Here is a 21046-nt window from a genome sequence, read left to right on the forward strand (position 1 = left end):
TTTGTAAACTAATAATTGGTTTATATGATATTTAGGTAATATGTTGTTTAGACAGATGCTAGGTTAAATCTTTACCTGGAATCCTATTCTAGTTACTTGTAGCGCTTAATTGTTTTCTTGGCCCTTTACTCAATTATCCTGTTGTTTGTCGACTGGGGTTCATGCCATTTACTCTGATCTTGCACTTTGTCACTCTGGATAAGATAAGAGCATGCGCTAAATTGTAATTGTAACATGCACCTGTCAAAGTCACTGGAATAGGTTGTCAATTCATTCTGGATCACCTATCTGCATCCAGTTAGTAGAAATACAATTTCAGTTGCCCTACGGAAAGAACAAATTAACACTTTGTGGTAAATCAGTATCTAGTTTGAATTTGCCGTCTAGACCACGGATACTGAAAACGGTGGTTCCGGTTTACTCGTTCCGGTTTGGTTCGCCCAATCCCCATTTAAATGCTGAATCGAGTATAACTATATATATACCAGTAAGACGACTGAGGGCAAGATGCACCATCCGCCTCATTGACGGGTCACAACTAGTTTACACAACCAGTTGCTACGAGTTTGAATAGAAGATGGATATACCAACACTTGGAACACTTGTGAAGACGAATATCCTTCGGGACAATAAATATTATTATTAAACAAAGTATAATAATTATTATTGCGAACGCAGTGAGCCACTTACTATGACAGCAAGGGCTGAATGTCTGTGTGTGTGTGTGTGTGTGTGTGTGTGTGTCACGCTGTTACACCACCCGCCCGCCACCAGAGGGCGCAGCTGTAGCACACACACACACACACACACACACACACACACACACAGGGCGCAGCTGTAGCACACACACACACACACACACACACACACACACAACCACACACACACGAGCTGCGTTCGCTTCCCGCGTTTGCGCGTCTTACTTGTTATTATTGGGTAGGACCTAAAATGATGTTGCCCTTGATCGGTTCCGATTTGGTGGTTCCTGATGACTACAAACCATGGAGTGACTACAACATGACGCACGTTATTTCCGCTCCTGACCGGATCAGAAACCCAAAAATGATATTGAGCGGAGCCCAGGCTAGCTCAGCGCCAGATCTTAACCATTCCACTCATATGGAATTTACATTTACGCAGTGGCGTAAAATAACAAAAGTGATAAATACAAGGAACCTTTTTCATGAGGATCACTTTGAAAATATATATTTTTTAGTAAGTTCTAAGTTCTAAAAATGTCATGATACTTTTTTTCACCCAGTCAGTAAGTGTCATGGACTCATTTGCTGGCCCCTGTGTCTGGCAAAAATAGAAGCAAGATTTCAAAGTTTGTTCCTATAGCAACTTAAACCACACTCATAGTTTAGTTTTGATAGTAGAGTGGGTTTTATGTTGCTCATTGTTTCTACTTTAAGAGTGCATGGGGCTTTGGCATTAATGATGAATCATTACTTAGTACTTGCTAGTGTAGCATTGCGCGGAAAGCGGGGATTGAACCCGGGCCTCCCACTCGCCAGCCCAACGCGCAACCTGCCGTGCCAATAGGGCTGAGCTCGATTGGCAGAGCTGTTGCGGGCTGGGTCTTGGCTGGGGGCTACAATAAGGGCCTTTCTCGGCCCCACCCCTCTCCCATTTGTTTATATTGTGTTTAGGATCCAAGATGGCTGCAGCACCGGGTGAGGTGGAGGTGAGCGGGTGGGGTCGACATATGCTCTTACTGGGCTGCGTTCACACATTCAAGACACCTGTCTTGTGTTTGTCTTGTGTCTGTTTAATGGCTGCTCCAATGCATTTCCAATGGAAGCCCATATGGTTTGACCAAACATTTTGTTTGATGGGGGGGAGGGGGGCAGAACACATCCATCAATGCTGTGTTCAGACACAAGTCAGGTGTCAGACACAAGGCAAGTGTCTTGAATGCAGCCCATTAAGGGCTTATGTCGACCCTGCCCGCTCACCTCCGCCCCACCCCCTCCTGGTGCTGCAGCCATCTAGGATCCTAAACACAATATAAACAAATGGGAGAGGGGTGGGGCCTTATTGTAGCAGGGTGGGTGTTGCTCCACTCTGCTCATAAGCCCTTCCTCCTCCCACTAATCAGTGGGCTGATTGCCTGCACTATTTAAGCAGCACACTCAATGGCTGCCTTAGTGCCTTAGATTCTCCTAGAAGCTGGCCTGTTGGGCTGGACCAAGTAATGGTTTTGTTGATGATTTTGTCATTCATTCAGCTCAGTTCCACAAAAAATTTTTACTTTAGGACTCCTATCAACAAATGTTGCTGAGGTTACAGAACATGAGTCATGACTTTAGCCAGCTAGTCATAACTCATGATGTACGGACAGACAGAATAAGGTGGAATAGGGAAAAAACATAACCCTCGTCCAACTCCATTATAATGGCTGACGAATCTGATGCAACCACACAGCAAATATTAGCCTAAGCGAATACAGTATAAAGGAAGCCTTCATTATGTAGCCTACAGGCATAAGCTCAGAAGCTCTCCCTTGGCTGGGAAGATTACCCTTTTCATTGAGAGGTTGATGTTCGGTTTCTCATGCAGATGATTCGGGTTCAAATTGTATGCTTCTGGCTCCGTTTGCATTATGTTAGCTTGTTCATTACATGTCCGGACATACACGGATATAAACAGCAGCTGGTTGGCAGAGCAATACAGGATGGTAATGCGGTATTTCTAGATGGCATAAGCCCACATACTCTACAGGGTATACTCTCAGTCTATATCAAGTCGCTTGATCCGGTCTAGGACTAGAGCAGATCACGGAAATAGCACGTGTGAAAATTACTGGTTAATTCAAAATGAAAACCAGGCTTAAGGGTGGTTGTTATGTATTTCTAAGGGATACATAGCCCTAATTATGAAAATGAATATCCCCAACACTTTAATGTTTAGCTCCGTCGTAAGCGGAGAATTGGAAGAATGTAATAGAGTAAAAGTACTCAAGTCAGAAAATACCTAATGTAAAGGACTGTAAAACCTTTTAAACCAAGTGAATATTTAACTTTATCCTTAATGTTATATTTAAATCCTAGATATTAATAACCTTTTAAGGAAAAATACTTTAGAGGAACCACTACAATACTAAAATGAGTAAAAGTCAAAGTATTTCAGAGTAAACCAGAATACCTTAGAATGAATTTGACAGACACAAGGAAGAGAAGTCAGACAGGCAGAGCTAGAAGGATTTTCCATCAGATATATTATTACCCATTACACCGGGAGAGAAAATGGTAGGTCCGGACAGCATTCAAGAAGATCTCTCTCCATGTCCAAGATGGACACGGTTAATATAGCATATTGTAATCAGATAGAGTACATTACACCGACCAAGGTGTCAAACAACAAGGCCAAACAACATGTTGTTCACAGAGGGGCAGATAATGCAAGACGTCACTGAATGCTAGATACAGGAGATATCTCACGGGGCAGATACAGCCATGATATGAATATCAGTGCAGAGACTTCATGATATGAACATCAGTGGGACGAGGGCATGAAGTGAATGAAAACAGGGTGACAGGGCACATGTAAATTCATTCATAAAATAACAGATCTACAAATGAGTCCCGAAATACCTATCAGTGGTCTTTATTGTTATTGTAGCTATTACGACCTGGCATAGGGGAACAACATAAAAATGGACTCCCTCCTACCTAGTTCCCAATTCAGACAGGCCACACATGGTTAAAATCGTAAGGCTTTAGGATTTATTTAAGATAAAATACACATGAATTATAATACCTCAGGGTGGGTACTGAAACACAAAATATAACTCCTAACAAAGGAAATCAAAATACAAATATCTAACGACCAGAACTAACAAAACAGAGTTGACAAAAAGAAAGGTCAGCCACCCCTACATATACCGAATATCACATCTAGATCACAAAAAAACTGACAAAGTGCTGGTGCTTAGAACTTGGCTAGAAGGAAGACAACAGGCAGCTTTATAGGTGAGCCTGGTCACAGGAGCCAATCACCAGTAAGGTCCACCTGGTAGTTAGCCACTCACATTCATACACCACTCAGTCTACTCACACAAGCTGGTCACCACTCACTCAATCACTACTCATCACACAGTCACCCCAGCTGATCCTCTATCAGTCACTCCTCACTCATTCACACAAACACTGAGGGAAAAAGACTATACAAGTCAATTAACCTCGCCTCAAGGCTTTCCACCACCTCGGAGGAAAGCCTGGTCTCTGTTTCAAAAGTCCTGTATGATCCTGTCGGGAGTGGATGATATCGTTACGTCATGTTGTAGTATTGTTTTGTAGTCCACAGGCAGGAACAACAGGCGGCGGCAACTTCCTTTTCCCTCTCAATAAAAGCTCTCGTAGCCTGTAGCTTTTATTGAGAAAAATCGGTTTGAGGGAAAAGGAAGTTGCCGCCTGTTGTTCCTGCCTGTCGACTACAAAACAATACTACAACATGACGTAACGATATCATCTGCTCCCGACAGGATCATATACCCTAAATGAAATGGTGCCCAGGCTACAAGTCAATACAAGACAATACAGGAATATACACATTATGACCCACAGGGTCATAACAGTAGCATAGTGAAGGAGCTATTATTATGAAGAGAATACATTTGACCAATAGGTTGTAAACATAATTTCCATGTAGATGCTGTAAAGTGACCTGTGCCATTGTCCTTGGTGCTGTTCATCACATGTTGGAGGGGATGAGTCTGTCTAGGACGTTGGGGGGTATCTTTCCATTGCTGCTATAAGTACAATTTACAATTTAGACATGTAGCAGCTAGTCACATTTAATTAAAGGAATTTACAGGGAGGTAAACGAAGTAATACTTCAAATGCATAGAGACAGTGTGCCTCAGAGAATGAGCTGGTTGGCTCCTGGGTGAAGAAGGGTCTACTCCTTTCGAAAAGAGTGTAAACCTACAGGAGTGTGCCTTGAATGCGAGCTGACTGTCCAGGACAACACCAAGGTTCTTGGGTGTTGGAACCGAGGTCACCAGGGTGTTATCTATGGAAATAGTTAGATCCTGAATGGGGCAGGACTTACCTGTGGAGAAGAGAAGCTCAGTCTTGTCTGGGTTCAGCTTGAGGTGATGAGAAGACATCCGCTGTGAGATGTCAGCCAGACAGCAGTGCCGGGGGGTGGGTGGGTCAGCATAGAAGTGATAAACTAGATTGTGAGCAGAGATGACAGAGCCAAATGTGATATTTAGGGCCCTATTTTTGTCAGTGCTAAACCCCTTATCCCTAAATTTATTTGCAAATTTGTTTACTATGTTGAAACACATATTAAAATTGTTCAACTAGCCGATCTACATCAACACGTTTTCAAAATAGTAAAAGGAAAATAAGTTTAGGGATTAGCACTGACGAAAATAGAGCCCCTAGGGCTCCATTATCTACATTGACACGTTGTAAGCTTGTAGACTGGCCATTTTAACTATTCAAATATGTTTTGCAAAATAGTAAAAAGAAAAAAGGCAAAGAAGTTTAGGGATAAGGGGTTTAGCGGTGACGAAAATGGAGCCCTTATAGTGTACAGGGAGGAAAGGAGTAATCGGGATTCTCTTGTGGGACCTCTGCAGCCGGCCCGCAGGACCTTGGGACCATGCCAAACTTCTTAAGTTATCTGAGAAAGTAGAGGTGTTGTGCCACCTTCACTATCTGTTCCAGTACAGTGTGGAAAGTGGAAAGCCTAGTGACGCATTGTTGTTAGTATAGGGTAAATGGGGCTATTGTCGACACACTTATCTGTGGGGGCAAGTGTATTTTTCCTTGCCTATGTATTACATATTACACAATGCACGCATCCATGTATTTCCAAGTATATCCATTATTTCAATCGTCTGTCACTCCACACTACAGTCACTGAAAAACACTGGCGGTAGAGGAATAATTAATTAATTAATACCTGTTTAAGTCAATGTGTTAACACAATACTCCACAATGCTCAATGCTCCACGTTATAGTCTTACAGGGTAGCTAACTTGACCTTGTGCTTTGGCCCATGTGCAAAAGCATCTGAACATTTCCTACAGTAGATTTAGAAAAACGCAAAACAAAGGGTATTTATTAGTATATCATATAATTAAATATTAATTTATTTTCCTGGATGGCTTGATTCTAGGCTTAAATTAATTGATATAAATATTTTTGGGAAAAATTAATAGAGTCTGAAACGATGGAACCAGAAAATGGCCAGACTGGAGGCCGGGGTACAATCTTGAATCTCCACCCAGTCATACTAAAGGACTAAAGGAATGGTACCCAATGCTTCCCTGCTTGGCACTCAGCATCAAGGGTTGGACTGGGGTAAGCCCCTGCAACTTACTAGTATGATGTCCAGAGGGTGTATTTGTACATCAAGCTGCCTCACGCTAAGGCATATCTCCTGACCTTGGGAACCGTTGGTTCCAAAGATATAGACTATAGATAATGTGAAGAGAAAGTGGAAGTCATAGAATTTAGATAAATAATGCATGCATGCTACTGAATTACTTCATAATTATCTGTAAAATAGTGTGAATCTTAAATAATTTGCTTGGTTAATCATAATGTATTTTATAACCACACTGCAGGGCCTCACAGTGTGATGACATGAAATAACAAGGCTTTTTTCCCCTCACTACACACACTTAAGTTCCTAACAAATATAATTCAACTCAGTAAATTTGAATTATGACTCTTGAATTGCATTAGATCAAATATCATGACATTTTCTCTCTGGACAGTAATAAGCACAATTGCGTGACGTCCATTGATCTCAAAGGGAGTGGCATTCATGCTAGATCAACGCAGCATACACTTTTAGACACAGTTAAATGTTACTTGCGCCATTTAGTTTCCAAGGTAACAAGAAGGGTATATTTAGAGTGTACAGAATGAGGCAGAGTAAGAGAGAGAGGGAAAAAAATGTTGATCCTCCTGATGGACCAATTACAACTAGAGAGGTGCATTTTCTAAAGAAAATGTGGCATGTGATTGCAACATGTAACTTGTCTTACGTCTGCCTGTGTGTGGCTGTGATTGCATTACAGGGCTTAATTAATGTATTTAACCACTTGAGCCCTAGCGTTCCTATTCGTGGGGGGGGGGGGGGGGGGGGGTGCAGATATATAAGCTCACAACCTGTCACAATGCAACAAATTGTGACCTTGTAGATCAGCATTTTTTGTCTAAGTTGTTACTGTATGTGTTTACCTTGATTAATGTAAGTGGCTCTGGATAAGAGCATCTGCTAAATGCCTAAAGATATACAGTATAGTGGGCTCCATCTTGCGCCACCCCTTATCCCTAAACTTATTTGCCATTTTTTACTATTTAAAAAAACCTTTTAAAATAGTTCAAATAGCTGATCTACAAGCTCACAACGTGTAATAATAATAATAATAATAAAACTTTATTTGTATAGCACCTTTCATGACATGAAATGCAGCTCAAAGTGCTTTACAGAACAATGGAGAATAAAAGAAAAGCAAGGCAACGACATTAAAAAACAAGCAGTAATGCAATACACAGGACATGAATAAAAAAAAAAAAAAAAAAAGATCAATTAAAAGCAATGTTGTAGAAGTGGGTCTTGAGTTGAGCTTTAAAAATGTCTACATACTGTAGGCTGCCTGACGAAGGTACAGTGGGAGCTTGTTCCATGCCGACGGCCCGTAGAAGCAAAAAGCTGCTTCCCCGTATTTTTTAGTTGCCATTTCTTTAGGCAAAGCGAGCAGGCCAGCAGTGGAAGACCTTAGGGGGCGGTTTGGGACATATTTAGTCAGGCAGTCATGTAGGTAGGAAGGTGCGAGACCATTGAGAGCTTTATAGACAAGTAAAATAATTTTAAAATCAATCCTAAAAACAACCGGAAGCCAGTGCAGTGATGCCAAAACTGGAGTAATATGTTCTCTCATCTTAGTTCTAGTTAAAACTCTGGCTGCTGCATTTTGGACAAGTTGTAATCTGTCAGTTGTTTTCTTAGGCAGTCCTGAAAAAAGTGCATTGCAGTAATCAAGCCGAGAAAAAACAATGGATTAGCGTGGATTAGCGTTATTGCATCGTCCAAGGACAAATAGGCTCTGATTCGTGCAATATTTCTAATGTGAAAAAAGGCAATCTTGGTAACATGATTAATGTGTGAATTAAAATTCAATTCAGAATAAATAATAACCCCCAGGTTCAGGTTGCCAAGTCTGCTTATTATTGATTCTTTCTGCTCACTAGAACCGATTATGAGAACTTCTGTCTTATCCTCATTTAGCTTGAGAAAGTTCTCACTCATCCAACATTTGATGCTAGACAGACAGGTCAACAGCGGGTCTAAAGCACAGGGATCATCTGGAGCCACAGAGAGATATAGTTGGGTATCATCAGCATAGAAATGAAAATTGACTCCGTGATTGGTAATGAGTTCGCCCAATGGCAGTATGTACAAGGAGAAAAGCAGAGGGCAAAGAATCGAGCCCTGTGGAATACCAGAACTGATGTCGTGTTTGTCTGAGTCAAACTCGGCTAGATTGACAAAGTAACTTCTGTTTGATAGGTAGGAGGAAAACCAGGACAGGGCCGTACCAGACAGGCCTATGCAGTGCTCCAGACGCTGTATTAAAATTGAATGATAGATGTAGATGTAGATCGGCTAGTTGAACCATTTTAAAATGATTTTCTAAATAGTAAAAAATGGAAAATAAGTTTAGGGATAAGGGTGGCGCAAGATGGAGCCCACTAGGCCTAAATTGTTGGTGAAGACAGAAAAAAGCGGTGCAGAGCCAACTCAGTTACAGTTTACTAAGTTTATAGGGTTTAAATGGTTAAAGGACAACTTTGGGGTTTTTTTCAACCAAGGTTCATGTTTTAGGTTATTAGATAAAGTAAAAGATGAGTGTACATTTTTTTCATTTGCTGCTTTCTTTCGTTTTAGGGTTTTTAGCTATTTTTGACAGGGGGGCATTCGAACAAGTGGCTAAATGTTTTTTCTTTTCTTTTTTACAAAGATTTCTTTATTGTTACTTACTATAGTCCTACTAGATCCCAGTAAATTACATCTGGCCACAGTAGTTGTTTTCAGTATGTCTGAACGAACAACTGACTATAGCCTACTAGGGGGCTGCCATACACCTCCTCCTTCACATTGTAAGGCAACCGCTGTGAGCCAGATGTTTTGGCCACATCATTTGGAAGTTGAACATCTCACAAGCCAATGACAGAGCAAACGTTAAATAGCTCTATATTCCCACACAGGTTACAGGATAAACAAGTGAATTTGGAAGTGATGACACAAAGAAATTAGCAAAATAATTAGAACTGTAACATTATACAATTTAAGCTGATAAATTAGTACTCTCACCTGATTGGCTGAACATTTGCAACCCACCTGAAAAAGTTTTTTCTGCTTATTAAAAGAGCTGAAAAGATGGGGAGGGCCTCTATAATAATTACTATCAGAATATAGAGCTTTAAACCAGAAACACAGTATTAAACAATAGGGTTGGGTCAGTTCCAGGGTTTACCAGACTTCAACCTATAGACCATCACTGAGACGTTCTGCCAACATGCATACTCAAGAGTTTCAGCATGCTGGCTAATTACAGTACTTGTTTACCACTGTGCACTGCCCGATGGACGCCTTGCACATTTCTGAACTCATAAAAATGGGAAGCACCAAAAGAAGCACGACAGAAAATCTCCTTTCAGTGTGTGTCAATAGAGAGGAACGATGGAGGAGACAGCGTGAGAAAACAAAAGTATAAATGTTCAGACGAATGATAACCCCACACTGTTGCTGAATATTGAATGAGAGGATGGGGATGAAAAGTGACGCGGCTGTCTGCTGTTGTGGTGGGATTGTGTTTATTTACAAGTGGCAGAATGTAGGCCTCCATCTGGTGCATTGGTAAACTATTAAAATCCAGCACATTTCAACCCCTGATAATGCCATGTCTGGCCCTGAGGGCGAGAAGAAGCGTGCACACATCCACCTGGGTGACGGCAGAATGCTGGGTGAGCGCTGGCGCTTTGGCATGGGGGGGTCAGATCAACATATGGAATTAATTCTGTACTGGCCATATAATATACGGAGTGTGCTTGAGTGTACAGGGTTTGATGAGGTCAGATCAACATATGTAATGTCAGAAGTCAGAACAGGTCAGCTCCATATATGGAGATCTAAGGTGGCAGCGGGGCAGTGTCTTGAGTGTACAGGGTTTGATGAGGGCCCAGCTAGGGCTGTGCCGAAATTGTCGGCCTGTTGAGAACTCTAGTTTCCGCCGGCTGCTGGGCGTGGCTGCACTAATAACTTTGGGACGGGCCCGTCTAGAGTTATCAGTCAAAAGGGAGACATCGAAGAGAGAGGAAGGGAAGGGTGGGGACAAAAGGGAGACATCGAAGAGAGAGGAAGGGAAGGGTGGGGACACCCTCAGCACAATTGTGCAAATGAACCTCAGCTGCATGGAGCTCAACTGATTTCATTCCACAGTGGCGAGGTGCACAAACTGATGCCTTTCATCATAACATTTAAATATTAAAACGGCGGAATTAAACACATTCTACATTAGCTATCCAACTTCATTTAACGTGATTATTGATTATTATAATCACGTTAACCCACACGCTCTCGTGTAATATTGCTTAACTCACCGCCCCGCTCTGTCGAGGCACACACAAACAAACAAAACCTAATACCACCATACTTGTATACTGAAACCATGTACAAAAAGATATTGGGGCCCAATGAATGGGGGCGGTCCATTCATTGGACGGCCCACTGGGTATACAGTATGCCCTGTACATCAAGTGGTCAGTCAAGGCCTGTGTTTATGGCTACAGTAGAATCAGTTCTGTACTGAATCAGTACAGTGACTCATACACAAGAATGCTATGAATGGCACTTGATGTGAAACGGGAGGACCACATTAGAAACGTGGACCTCTGTGTGGAGGTCTCCCATGGGTCACGGACATGGTCAGGGAGAGAAGGATGAGGCTAAACAGAAAATACATTTTCAGGTCAGGAATGAATACCAATCATTCGTTCAGGAGGGACATCTCATACAGGATACACGATAAAGTCGACAAAACTGAAATTGGAACACTATAAAATTCAAACTGATGAATGGGTTCTCTCTCCTGACTGGATTAAATTAATAGTGACCCACCTGAAAATGTTTGTCTACTCTGTAGAGGGAGACCCCTGTCACTGATTAAGCACTAATATAACTTTACAGCAATGATTACTATCAGATTATCTACCTTAAAAAAGAAAAGAAAAGAAAAACAAAATCCCTTTTAAGAGTGAAACTTGGCATGAAAAAACAAAAGCCTTATTTAATGTCTATGTTTAACACATGTAAAGAAGGAAAACGATATGCACATCCCAGTTTATGTTTAACACAGCAACATTTGCATTGTTGTCTTTGGAAACAACAAACAAACAAAAAACTATATTTTTGATTGCAGTGTAATTAGTGCCTTATTGCTGTCCTGAGTTTGGCAGAGCGTCCTCGTGGGTTCTCTGCTACTTCTTCCATCTGTGGAGTGACAACTCCTTTTTGTACGGAAACCCAGTGCAGATGGTCCCTCCCTCCATCGTCTTTGTTCTCCACCCCTGCTCTTTGCTCTCTCTGGTGGAAGCGCTGCTTTGTTGACAAGTCATTGTATCCCTGAAGGAAGCGTTTGACCAGTCTGTCTTCCAGTGAATGGAAGGTAAGCACACAAAGGCGGCCTCCAGGCCGCAGAACTTTCTGAGCAGCACGCAGACCTGCATGAAGTTCATTCAGCTCATCATTGACAAACATACGTAGAGCCTGGAAAGTCTTAGTGGCCACATGTGAGGGTCGCTGAAGTCGGTCTTTGCGGGCATACAATGCAGCGGCAGAAAATGATCCTGGATACAGAGAGAAAGAAATGTCTAAAATGAGTGCAGTTTGTATAATTTAGTTTGTGCATTAAAAAACTTCTTACACATCTTAATAATCTATTTGTAACCTGTAATAAGAAAATATTATAATCATATTATATTATAATAATAATTGAAAATGAAATATATCACATAATTTGTCATGTTTGGTGATAGCTCTGGTCCATAGCCTTCTATGATTCTGCCCTGCAGTATAAGGCTATGGGACTTTCGGTTTTAAATCTCAAGTCGAAATCAGACCAGCCTCCAGAACGTTTTTGCTACTCACCAAAACAAAGGCGGGTTGTGTCATTAGAAAGCCTACTTTCCTTAGTGGACGCAATCTGAGCCCCCCACCACACGTATAAAACCACCACCAGAAAGGGTGGAAAGGGTGAAACTATACATGTATAGTTTATATGTATAGTTTCATTATATAGATATTCCACTGTTACTTTCTTAGCTTACGCATGTTTCATGATAAATGCTTTTATGTGATGTATTCCCATGCTTTTTTGTTCTTGCTTAATGTAAGTCACTCTGGATTAAGAGCGTCTGCTAATTGCCTAAATTGTAAATTGTAAAGGGATTTTTTTTCACCGGAGGAAAAATATTCTCTATGAGGCAATTCTCTGGGCAATATCGGTAGAAGGCGCAGTGGAGTAACTAAAAGTACCAGACGTGTGTCCACTAAGGAAAATAGGCTTTCTAATGACACAACCCGCCTTTGTTTTGGTGAGTAGCAAAAACGTTCTTTTTATTTACGCTAAAGAGGAGAGGCTGGTCTGATTTCAATTTGAGATTTAAAACCGAAAGTCCCATACCAGAGATAGTTTGGTCATAGGTTTGCAATAGAGGCTATTTTGCGTGACAATGAATACATGTGCACCTTGAGATTTTGACTTGCCCTTTGAATTGTTTAACACAAACAGTGTTAAAACCACTGCCATTATGTGTATTAGTGAACAGAAATACAGAAATACACATAGAAGGAGAGAGATTAAGTACGAGTGCAATAAGCAGGGGATGAAGGAAGGTAAGACAATAAGAGAGAATAAAAATAAACAATTCGATAAAAAGATGGATAGTAAGACACAGCATTTAAATGAAAAGGGGAAAGTGAGTGGTGTGGCATTTCTCTCCTCCTGCGATCAACAGCTCTTAGTGTGACTCACCCGGCAATCAATACAATGCCTGCACAGCAAGGACCAGCCCTAGTCTAGCCTCACCAAGTCGTGCTCTCTCTCTCTCTCTCTCTCTCTCTCTCTCTCTTCTCATTTATCTTTCAAAGGTCCCACGGACAGAGCCAGGGAAAGATGGCAGGGTAAGGAGAGATGAGGAGAAAGGAGAGGTGGAGATGGAGAAGACAAGGGAATAGGGGTGATTGACAAGAAATAACAACAATGTGATCGGATAGGATAAACTACTACTTTATCTTTCACCTATTATTACATGTTAAGTTTCAGTTTCACTTGAGAGATGGTTCACAGCAACAAAAGAGTTCCAGTGTAACTTTTATGAAATGTTGGAGAAGTGAACATGTTCTTCCACAACTAATATTCTTATTCAATGGCTGATTAGTCTAACATCTGCCAGTCATATTAGAATAGTCATCAAGCATTGATCCCACATAGACCTATAACTTTTAATAAGAAACAACTACAGTATGTAGTAATCCAGTAAAATAACCAAGCCAGATGTTCTCGTTTGCTAAATTTCAGAGCTACTGTAGGAATACTTAGTCATTAAATGACCAAGTATTCTTACAGTAGCATAATTTACTTTATGCTTAGTATGAGGTATAAAGTACAGCAGCCTTGTGTTCCTAAAACAGAAAGATTGGGTATTGGACTGACGTTATGTATCTTTCAGGAACTTTCACTGCTTTGTCTCAACCATTACTATATGCCTCTGGTCTCAGCCACCACGGTAGATATTTTGACATTCAGTTTTTTTTAGTAAAAAGCAGGTAAAAGAGTAACGTTTGAGGCAGACTAACATCAGTCACTTTTCCATTCACTGTAGTAGAAGGAGGTGGGGGGAAACCGCAAATATGTCATCTCCGCCTACAGGAAATACGTTGCCTGCGACCATGAGACCCGTTTCTGAATCGGTCTATAGACATTGAAGTAACATGGAAGGCGGAAGCTATAATAGAAACAAAAATAGCAAATGCAATACCATCTGTTTTTGTAATTTGGAATTTGCAGGGCCCCTTCCATGCACCCCTTGCGAGTGATACTGATGACCCCTTGGCCAGATTTCCCACTTTCACATAAGATACTACATCTCACAATCTAATGGGTGGGCCAGGATTGCAGGATGAAACCTGATTCCAATGGGATCCCAATGGCCTTTTCATCCGCTAGTGCAATTCTTGCACGAGTTCTTGCACTATTATTAAAGGCAATTCTGTCTTTAATAAAAAAAAAAAAATCTTTCTTTTTTGATACAGCTTTTGTCCCCACAAAATGTTCGCAACACAAACATTAAATGCCATTGACAATGAAGGGAGAATTTACGTCATCTTGTCCCCACACGTCTCATATTTGCCATCGACAATTAAAGGAGAAATAGGTCAAATGTCCGCCAAATATGACGTACATTTGTGGCAACAGGCATTCTGATTGGCCAGATTGAGATGATGCATGATGATGTACGATGATAAGAGCGCCCCTCACTTCACACGGGTGTGATTTTAAACAGCTTTTGACCCCACACATCTCAAGATTTGCCATTGACAATGAAAGGGGAATTCAGGTCAAATGTCTGCTAAATCTTGTCCCCACACGTCTCAATATTTGCCATTGACAATGAACGGAGAAATTATGTCTGAACTCTGCTAAATATGATGTAAATTAAACATCAAAACATTAAACGCCATTGACATTGAAGGGAAAATGTACGTCATATGTAAACGAGCCAATCACAGGCAACAGGCATTCTGATTGGCCAGTATGAGTCTGAGATGATGCATGATGATGTATGATGATAAGAGCTGATAATTCCGCTAAATATCACGTAAATTAACATCTGGCCATTGACAATGAAGGGAAAACTTACATCATATGTAAACGAGCAAATCGGCTAACCAATCACATGTTTTTTTACTAAGGATGGCAATGTCGGTCAGTTCACATTCACACCACATTGGTTTGGTTGTATCAGGTGTAAGGAGAAGAACAGCTTCTCTAGGGCGATGGTAGCGAGGCTTTTCAAATCCAGTCTTCATTACAGGTACTTCCTTAGGTATTTTTCTGGAGGAAGGTCTACTGTCTTCTGCCCCGATGTGTTGTCTCCCAGGCCAGGTCTGCAGGGGCTGCTGTAATGCTGTTACTCTGCTCAAATATTATAATAAATTGTCAACCTTCACCCTGACTGGATATTAATATTTTCCATTATAGGAGTTGCCGACAGATTCAGCTGCAGAGCTCAGAATCTGTCTTAAGTGATTAGATTGAGTGAGACAATACTCCAAACAATAACCCCAAAAGTGATTCCTCTTATACAACCTCACCCCCCCCCCCCAACCTTTTTCATCTATGTCCATAGCATTTTTTTCTCAGCAATATAGTGTCATAAGCAGCTGAGCACAGACCCCCTGGGACTTACACAAGGATTGATTGGGATAAACATTAGTAGTGACTCGCTATGCTCTTCAAAAGAGATCAAACAACTGCCCTCGCTCACACCTGTTCTCCCTGTGTGACGCACACACCATGTGCAATATCTATTGAAAGGACAGCTCAAATCCGAAGGAACGCCTTGAGAAAATGATCCACCAAGACATAAAATGTCATCCTAGCCTTATGCGCATGAGTGAATAATGTGCGTGTGCCTCTATATAAACTAGAACATACTTGCTTGTTGCACACAAGTAGGCCATAAATGGCCTACTAGTGCGCAAGCAGAGCGTGCAAGTACTGTAGACCGCTACAAACTTTCAAATCTCAGCCTCTGTGAAAGAACATTTGCAATATTGAATTATTAGGTTTAGCTATTTGCTACGTACCTTGCTTTTGGAGGAGAAAAAGTGGTATTTTGAAGTATGGTAATGATTACTTATGCCTGTTATGGCAGTGGTGTCAGATTACATACATAGGGGCATTACCTTTAGTCCACCCGACACTGAAACATGTCATCGTTACGTCACCATCGATAACCAATTATACCCTGGCATTGGTACATATATTCATCACGTCATATGCGCATATGTCTATATATGAGTATATGTCATTTCTGAGTGATTAGTGGTATAATGTGGTTACTCGGGTGGTTTGATGGGTATGTCCCTGACACTGAAACATATAATCATTACGTCACCATCGTAAACCAATTATACCCATAATCTTCATCACGTCATGGGACATCCGCGGAAAACAAACATCACGGTCTGCTTCCGTATGTCCGGGGCCAGCATACAGTATCACATCATATCATATGCATTCTAAGGGACATTGGTACATATCTTCATCACGTCATGGGACATACGCTTCGTAACATTACGGAAATCATACCTGCACGGTCAGCTTCGTGCCAGCATATGACATCATAACATATGCCGGCCCCGGACATACGCATAGCACCTGACTTATAACATTACCGTAATTTCCGGACTATAAGCCGCACCTGAATATAAGCCGCACCAGCCAAATTTAGGGAAAATCCCATATACAAGCCGCACCGGACTATAAGCTGCACCGGACTATAAGCCGCAGCTACGTTAGCTCAGAGCCTGAGATGGCTCTGCGTTAGCTGTAAGAATCCATAGATTAGCCGCACCGTTGTATAAGCCGCAGGGTTCAAATCATGGGTAAAAAGCCGCGGCTTATAGTCCGGAAATTACGGTACTTGCACGCTCTGCTTGCGCAAGTAATAAGTGCTTGTACTTCTGTTAGGGTGTGCAAGTATGCATTTGTGAGCGAGCGGCAGAGAGAGAGAGAGAGCGCCATGAAATGACTTGGGGTGAGAAACATATTGTCGCTGTCAGATGGCAACCTTGTATGTCCAATACTGTTACTTTTCAGAAAACAAAAAAAAGAAAAGAAATCCTATTTTGGGCATACCATCAGAGGTGATACTATCATACGAAGTAATATAAAACAGGGAAATCATTTATGAAAAACTTAAAAAGATGCAATATTGCGATAGGCCTACAAGGTTTATGTCCAATTTCCAGCAACAATATCGAAAGAGAATGGGAATTGTATGAATGATATTCAGGTTCAATCTTCCTCTTGCTCTCTCTCCTATTAATTGTAAGCTCATACGAAGCTGTGGAGGCCAGGCACCCACGTTGTAATTGTGTGTAATTGTAGCCTCACTAAAATAAAAAAAACCTTGCACCTGTAACCCACCATGCATTGCAGGTCGTTCAGGGTAAGGGAACGATGAGGTTATGGCAGACGGTTAACGGACTATATCAGTGATGTGATTGGCGACGCTCTTGGCTACGCTGTGCTTGCCGCCAGAACAAACATGTTGCCATTTGTAATAATACAGGTGGGCACTCATCAAGGTGTCCCTAGGTGCCCAAAGTAGGGTCCAGGGAGCCACAAGGGTCCTTGAAGGGATCAATGACAATGATCTGTTAATGCATAATACTCAGCTTGTCCACCATAGATGGCTATGTGAAAACAGCAGATCTAGATTTGCTAATTGCAAAACAATATAAATAACACATTTGGTTACAGTGACAGCCTACATGTACGCAAGAATGTTGTAATCTGTGCTTAATCGGTTTATAAAAATCACACCTGTGTGAAGTGAGGGGCACTCTTATCATTCATACATCATCTCATTCTGGCAAATCTCTCCTAAGTACTGCGTAATGTCTGACATCTCTCTACCAGCAACATATACAACGGTAACCCCCATGGCACAATCGTTATGGAATGCTCAAACAATGACACATCTCTGCCTGGGCTTACCGCTTATCCGTAGTCGCGTCGCGGGGGCAACAGCTCCACCAGAGAGCTCCAGACTTCCCTCTCCAGGGCAACATTAGTGACTTCCTCCTGGGGGATCCCGAGACGTTCCAAGGCCAGTGAGTTGATGCGTTTCCTCCAACTGCGCCTTGGTCTGCCCCGGGGTCTCCTCCCAATCGGATGTGCCTCGTGAACCTCCCTAGGGAGACGTCCGAGAGGCATCCTAACCAGATGCCCGAACCACCTAAGTTGGCTCCTTTCCAGGCGAAGAAGCAGCGACTCTACTCCGAGTCTCTCTCGTCGAAGAAAACTCATTTCGGCCACTTATATTCGCAACCTTATTCTTTCGGTCATGACCCAACTTCATGACCATAGGTGAGAGTAGGAACGAAGATTACTCGGTAGACCGAGAGCTTTGCCTTCTGGCTCAACTCTCTTTTCGTCACAACAGTGCGGTATACAGCAACTGTAATACCGCCCCTGCCACTCCGATTCTCCGGCTGATCTCCTTCTCCGTCCTCCGTCCTTGAGACCGAAGACGAATTTCCACACGTGGACAATAAATGAAACTAACTAACTAACTAACTAACTCCCCTGGTGGAAAAATTACTCAAATGTTTAAGTATACTGCTATGTAGAAACACTGTTATAAAAAGTCTGGTATTCTGGTATTCTCGCCAGTGTAATTTGCAATTTTGCATTGAGAAAGTCATCAACATCTGGCAAGACGTGAGGCTTGGTGATGTCAGCGGTCGACAACATGAGGTGACACTAGACATCAGACTATTATAATAGTATACAAGGTTTTGTTGTTGTATGTGGGATGTGCATTAGATGGAAATTAGGGAAATAGGAATGTGGCTGGAGTGGCTGAATAATGGATTACGGATGTAATCGGCAGAGACTGGATGAAGACATGGTTAGTGGAAATGTTAGCGTTTTTTGCTAACCATGGCTAATGGCGTCCCCTCATGAGCGGTCCGATGTTTTTAGCTTTGGAGGTGAAATGGGGCAAAAATATGAAAGTAAATATCTATCTATAAATGCACCAAGTCTCTGTGTGTACGTACGTACGTGTGTACGTACTTCTGTAATCCACGTTACTCTGTAAACCGTTCACCCAACCGACTTCAAATTCGAGACACGTGTTCCACACCCCCACAGGGAGTGTAGTGCGCCAGTGCACAGTGTCTAGTCCGTCGGATAGACGGTTGGTTGTCCAGAACCAGCACAAAAGCCTCTGCCCGGGCTCTGGACCTGGTAGGGAGCAATGTCAATATCACGGCGCAACGCAAAAGAGTGTTACGGACGTATGGCTACTGACGTCGGGTAATTGCAAACGTGATGTGTGAAAACATAGCAATGGAAATTTGGGGCATGACTAGGGGTGGGTCCCGAAACTCGGGACCAAGTATGTACCGAACCGAACGTGCCTGGGTACCGGGTACCCATTACAATAATTCAATTTCGGTTCTCTCTATCGGTTCTCACAGACACGCGGTCACACGCTATTTATTTATTTTCTACCCTTTTAATAGAAGCGCAGGGAACAGAGCTGATCTACAAGCCTACACCGCGTTCACACGTTGCATCAGCGACGCGTTGTGGGCTTGTGGCTTGCAGAGGCGGGTCTCATTTATTTAAAACGATAAGCATTGAAGCAACAACTGTTGCAGCCTTCATGAAAGCAGTGACGCACAAATAATTAGGCTTAATAAAACAAGTCAACTGCCTGACGCAGGCATTACCTCTCAAAAAAAATATATATAGCCTATAATCAAAGCTTCTCTTCCGATTGAAACTCAGATGTGAAAACACCAAAAAAAGCACCAGTCCTGGAGCTCCAGGCGCGCTAATTTGCGCCGCGGTCTACGCCGCTCTCAGACCCTTCCGACGAGGCTCTTTCTTGGGGTAGAAAAGTGTGGATGACCGCGGCTCAAATTAGCGCGCCTGGAGCCCAGGAGGTCAGGGGCCTTTTCCCCTGTCCCATGCGTGATTCGCCGCGGATTTTTCGCCGCGGATTTTTCGCCCCACTTGGGCCATCCCATATGTGTTCTTTGTTCTCCTTGCATATTCTAAAATGCAACCACACTTTAGATTTATTTTGTGGCGGCATGAGTGCAGGCTGCTGTGTGTGTGTGTGTGTGTGTGTGTGTGTGTGTGTGTGTGTGTGTGTTGACTTCCTTGTTGTTACCACCACGAGTGAGGGGGAGAGGGGAGCCGTTCTCACCTATCGGCTGGAGATGCCCCCCCCCCCATTAGCGATGCTAATTTGTGTGTGTTTGTGTGTGTGTGTGTGTGTGTGTGTGTGTGTGTGTGTGTGTGTGTGTGTGTGTGTGTGTGTGTTGCTCTCAGATCTCAGACATGCTTTTATTTGTCATTGTCAGTAGTTAGTAGTAAGAGAAGTAGCCTACAACACTATTGCCCTGGGTAAATACTTTTAATTTTAATTTAAAATAATCACTATATTATCCACAAATGGCTCAATAAAGGAGAGGATGTTACACTATTCATTGTACATTATATATATACTCAAATTGACATTGAGCTTTTTTGTTAAATAAACATTTGACCTCTTATTTAAGTTATTTTATACCATTTTGGAACCGAAATAGGGAACCGTTAAGAACCGGAATCGATAAGCAGAACCGGAATCGGTACCGGTCTCGAAAAAATCCTAACGATACCCATCCCTAGGCATGACTCCACTCTGCACCACTTTCCAAATGTAAGATAGGATAGGAAGTTGTGGGGGCCATGCAGGCACCCAAAACAAATCGAGGAAAGCGGATGATAGTTCAGATCACAGTCTGTTGTGATTTTCAGAGACAAACAGATCAGGGAGACCGTCTTAATAACTTGATCCCCTGTTTGTCTTTCTCTTTTACTGATTGATGAGTATAGTAGGTAGATACCTGCCACCACACTAGCCAGCTGTTGTGTCCGGGTGATGGGATAGACACTACGTGCCTCGACAATGGCTGAGGCTATTTTCCTGGCATGTCTTTCCTCTCCGTATGCAGTGAGGATGGCTGCAAGAGCCTGTTGATCTAAGGCATTCACAACGTCAGCGGCGCAGGGCATGTCAGGGTACCTACGCACAAAGAAGAGACCAATTAAGCATCTTGACGTCACACCCTTGCTGACAGCAGCGAATCCTAGACACATTTCAGATACAGCTGAAGAAAACCTATATGGTGGACAGAAAATGAATGATTTGAGTGTGGT

At 42.3% G+C, this 21046-nt stretch overlaps 1 protein-coding gene across 1 annotated transcript in view; it reads right to left on the reverse strand.

Annotated features, from left to right (window-relative positions):
* mettl15 (methyltransferase 15, mitochondrial 12S rRNA N4-cytidine) overlaps positions 1 to 21046 on the reverse strand; it is a 350818-nt gene that overhangs the window by 259726 nt on the left and 70046 nt on the right. Inside the window, exons 5-6 of the mRNA XM_083791360.1 lie at positions 20734 to 20912; positions 11386 to 11879 (exon numbers count right to left, since the gene is read on the reverse strand). Of these exons, the coding sequence (XP_083647486.1) occupies positions 11458 to 11879; positions 20734 to 20912 (601 nt within the window). The 3' untranslated portion in view covers positions 11386 to 11457. The remainder of the gene's footprint in view (positions 1 to 11385; positions 11880 to 20733; positions 20913 to 21046) is intronic.

The sequence above is a fragment of the Protomyctophum parallelum genome (assembly GCF_964188405.1).
Source record: "Protomyctophum parallelum genome assembly, chromosome: 2".
Taxonomy (NCBI): Eukaryota; Metazoa; Chordata; class Actinopteri; order Myctophiformes; family Myctophidae; genus Protomyctophum; species Protomyctophum parallelum.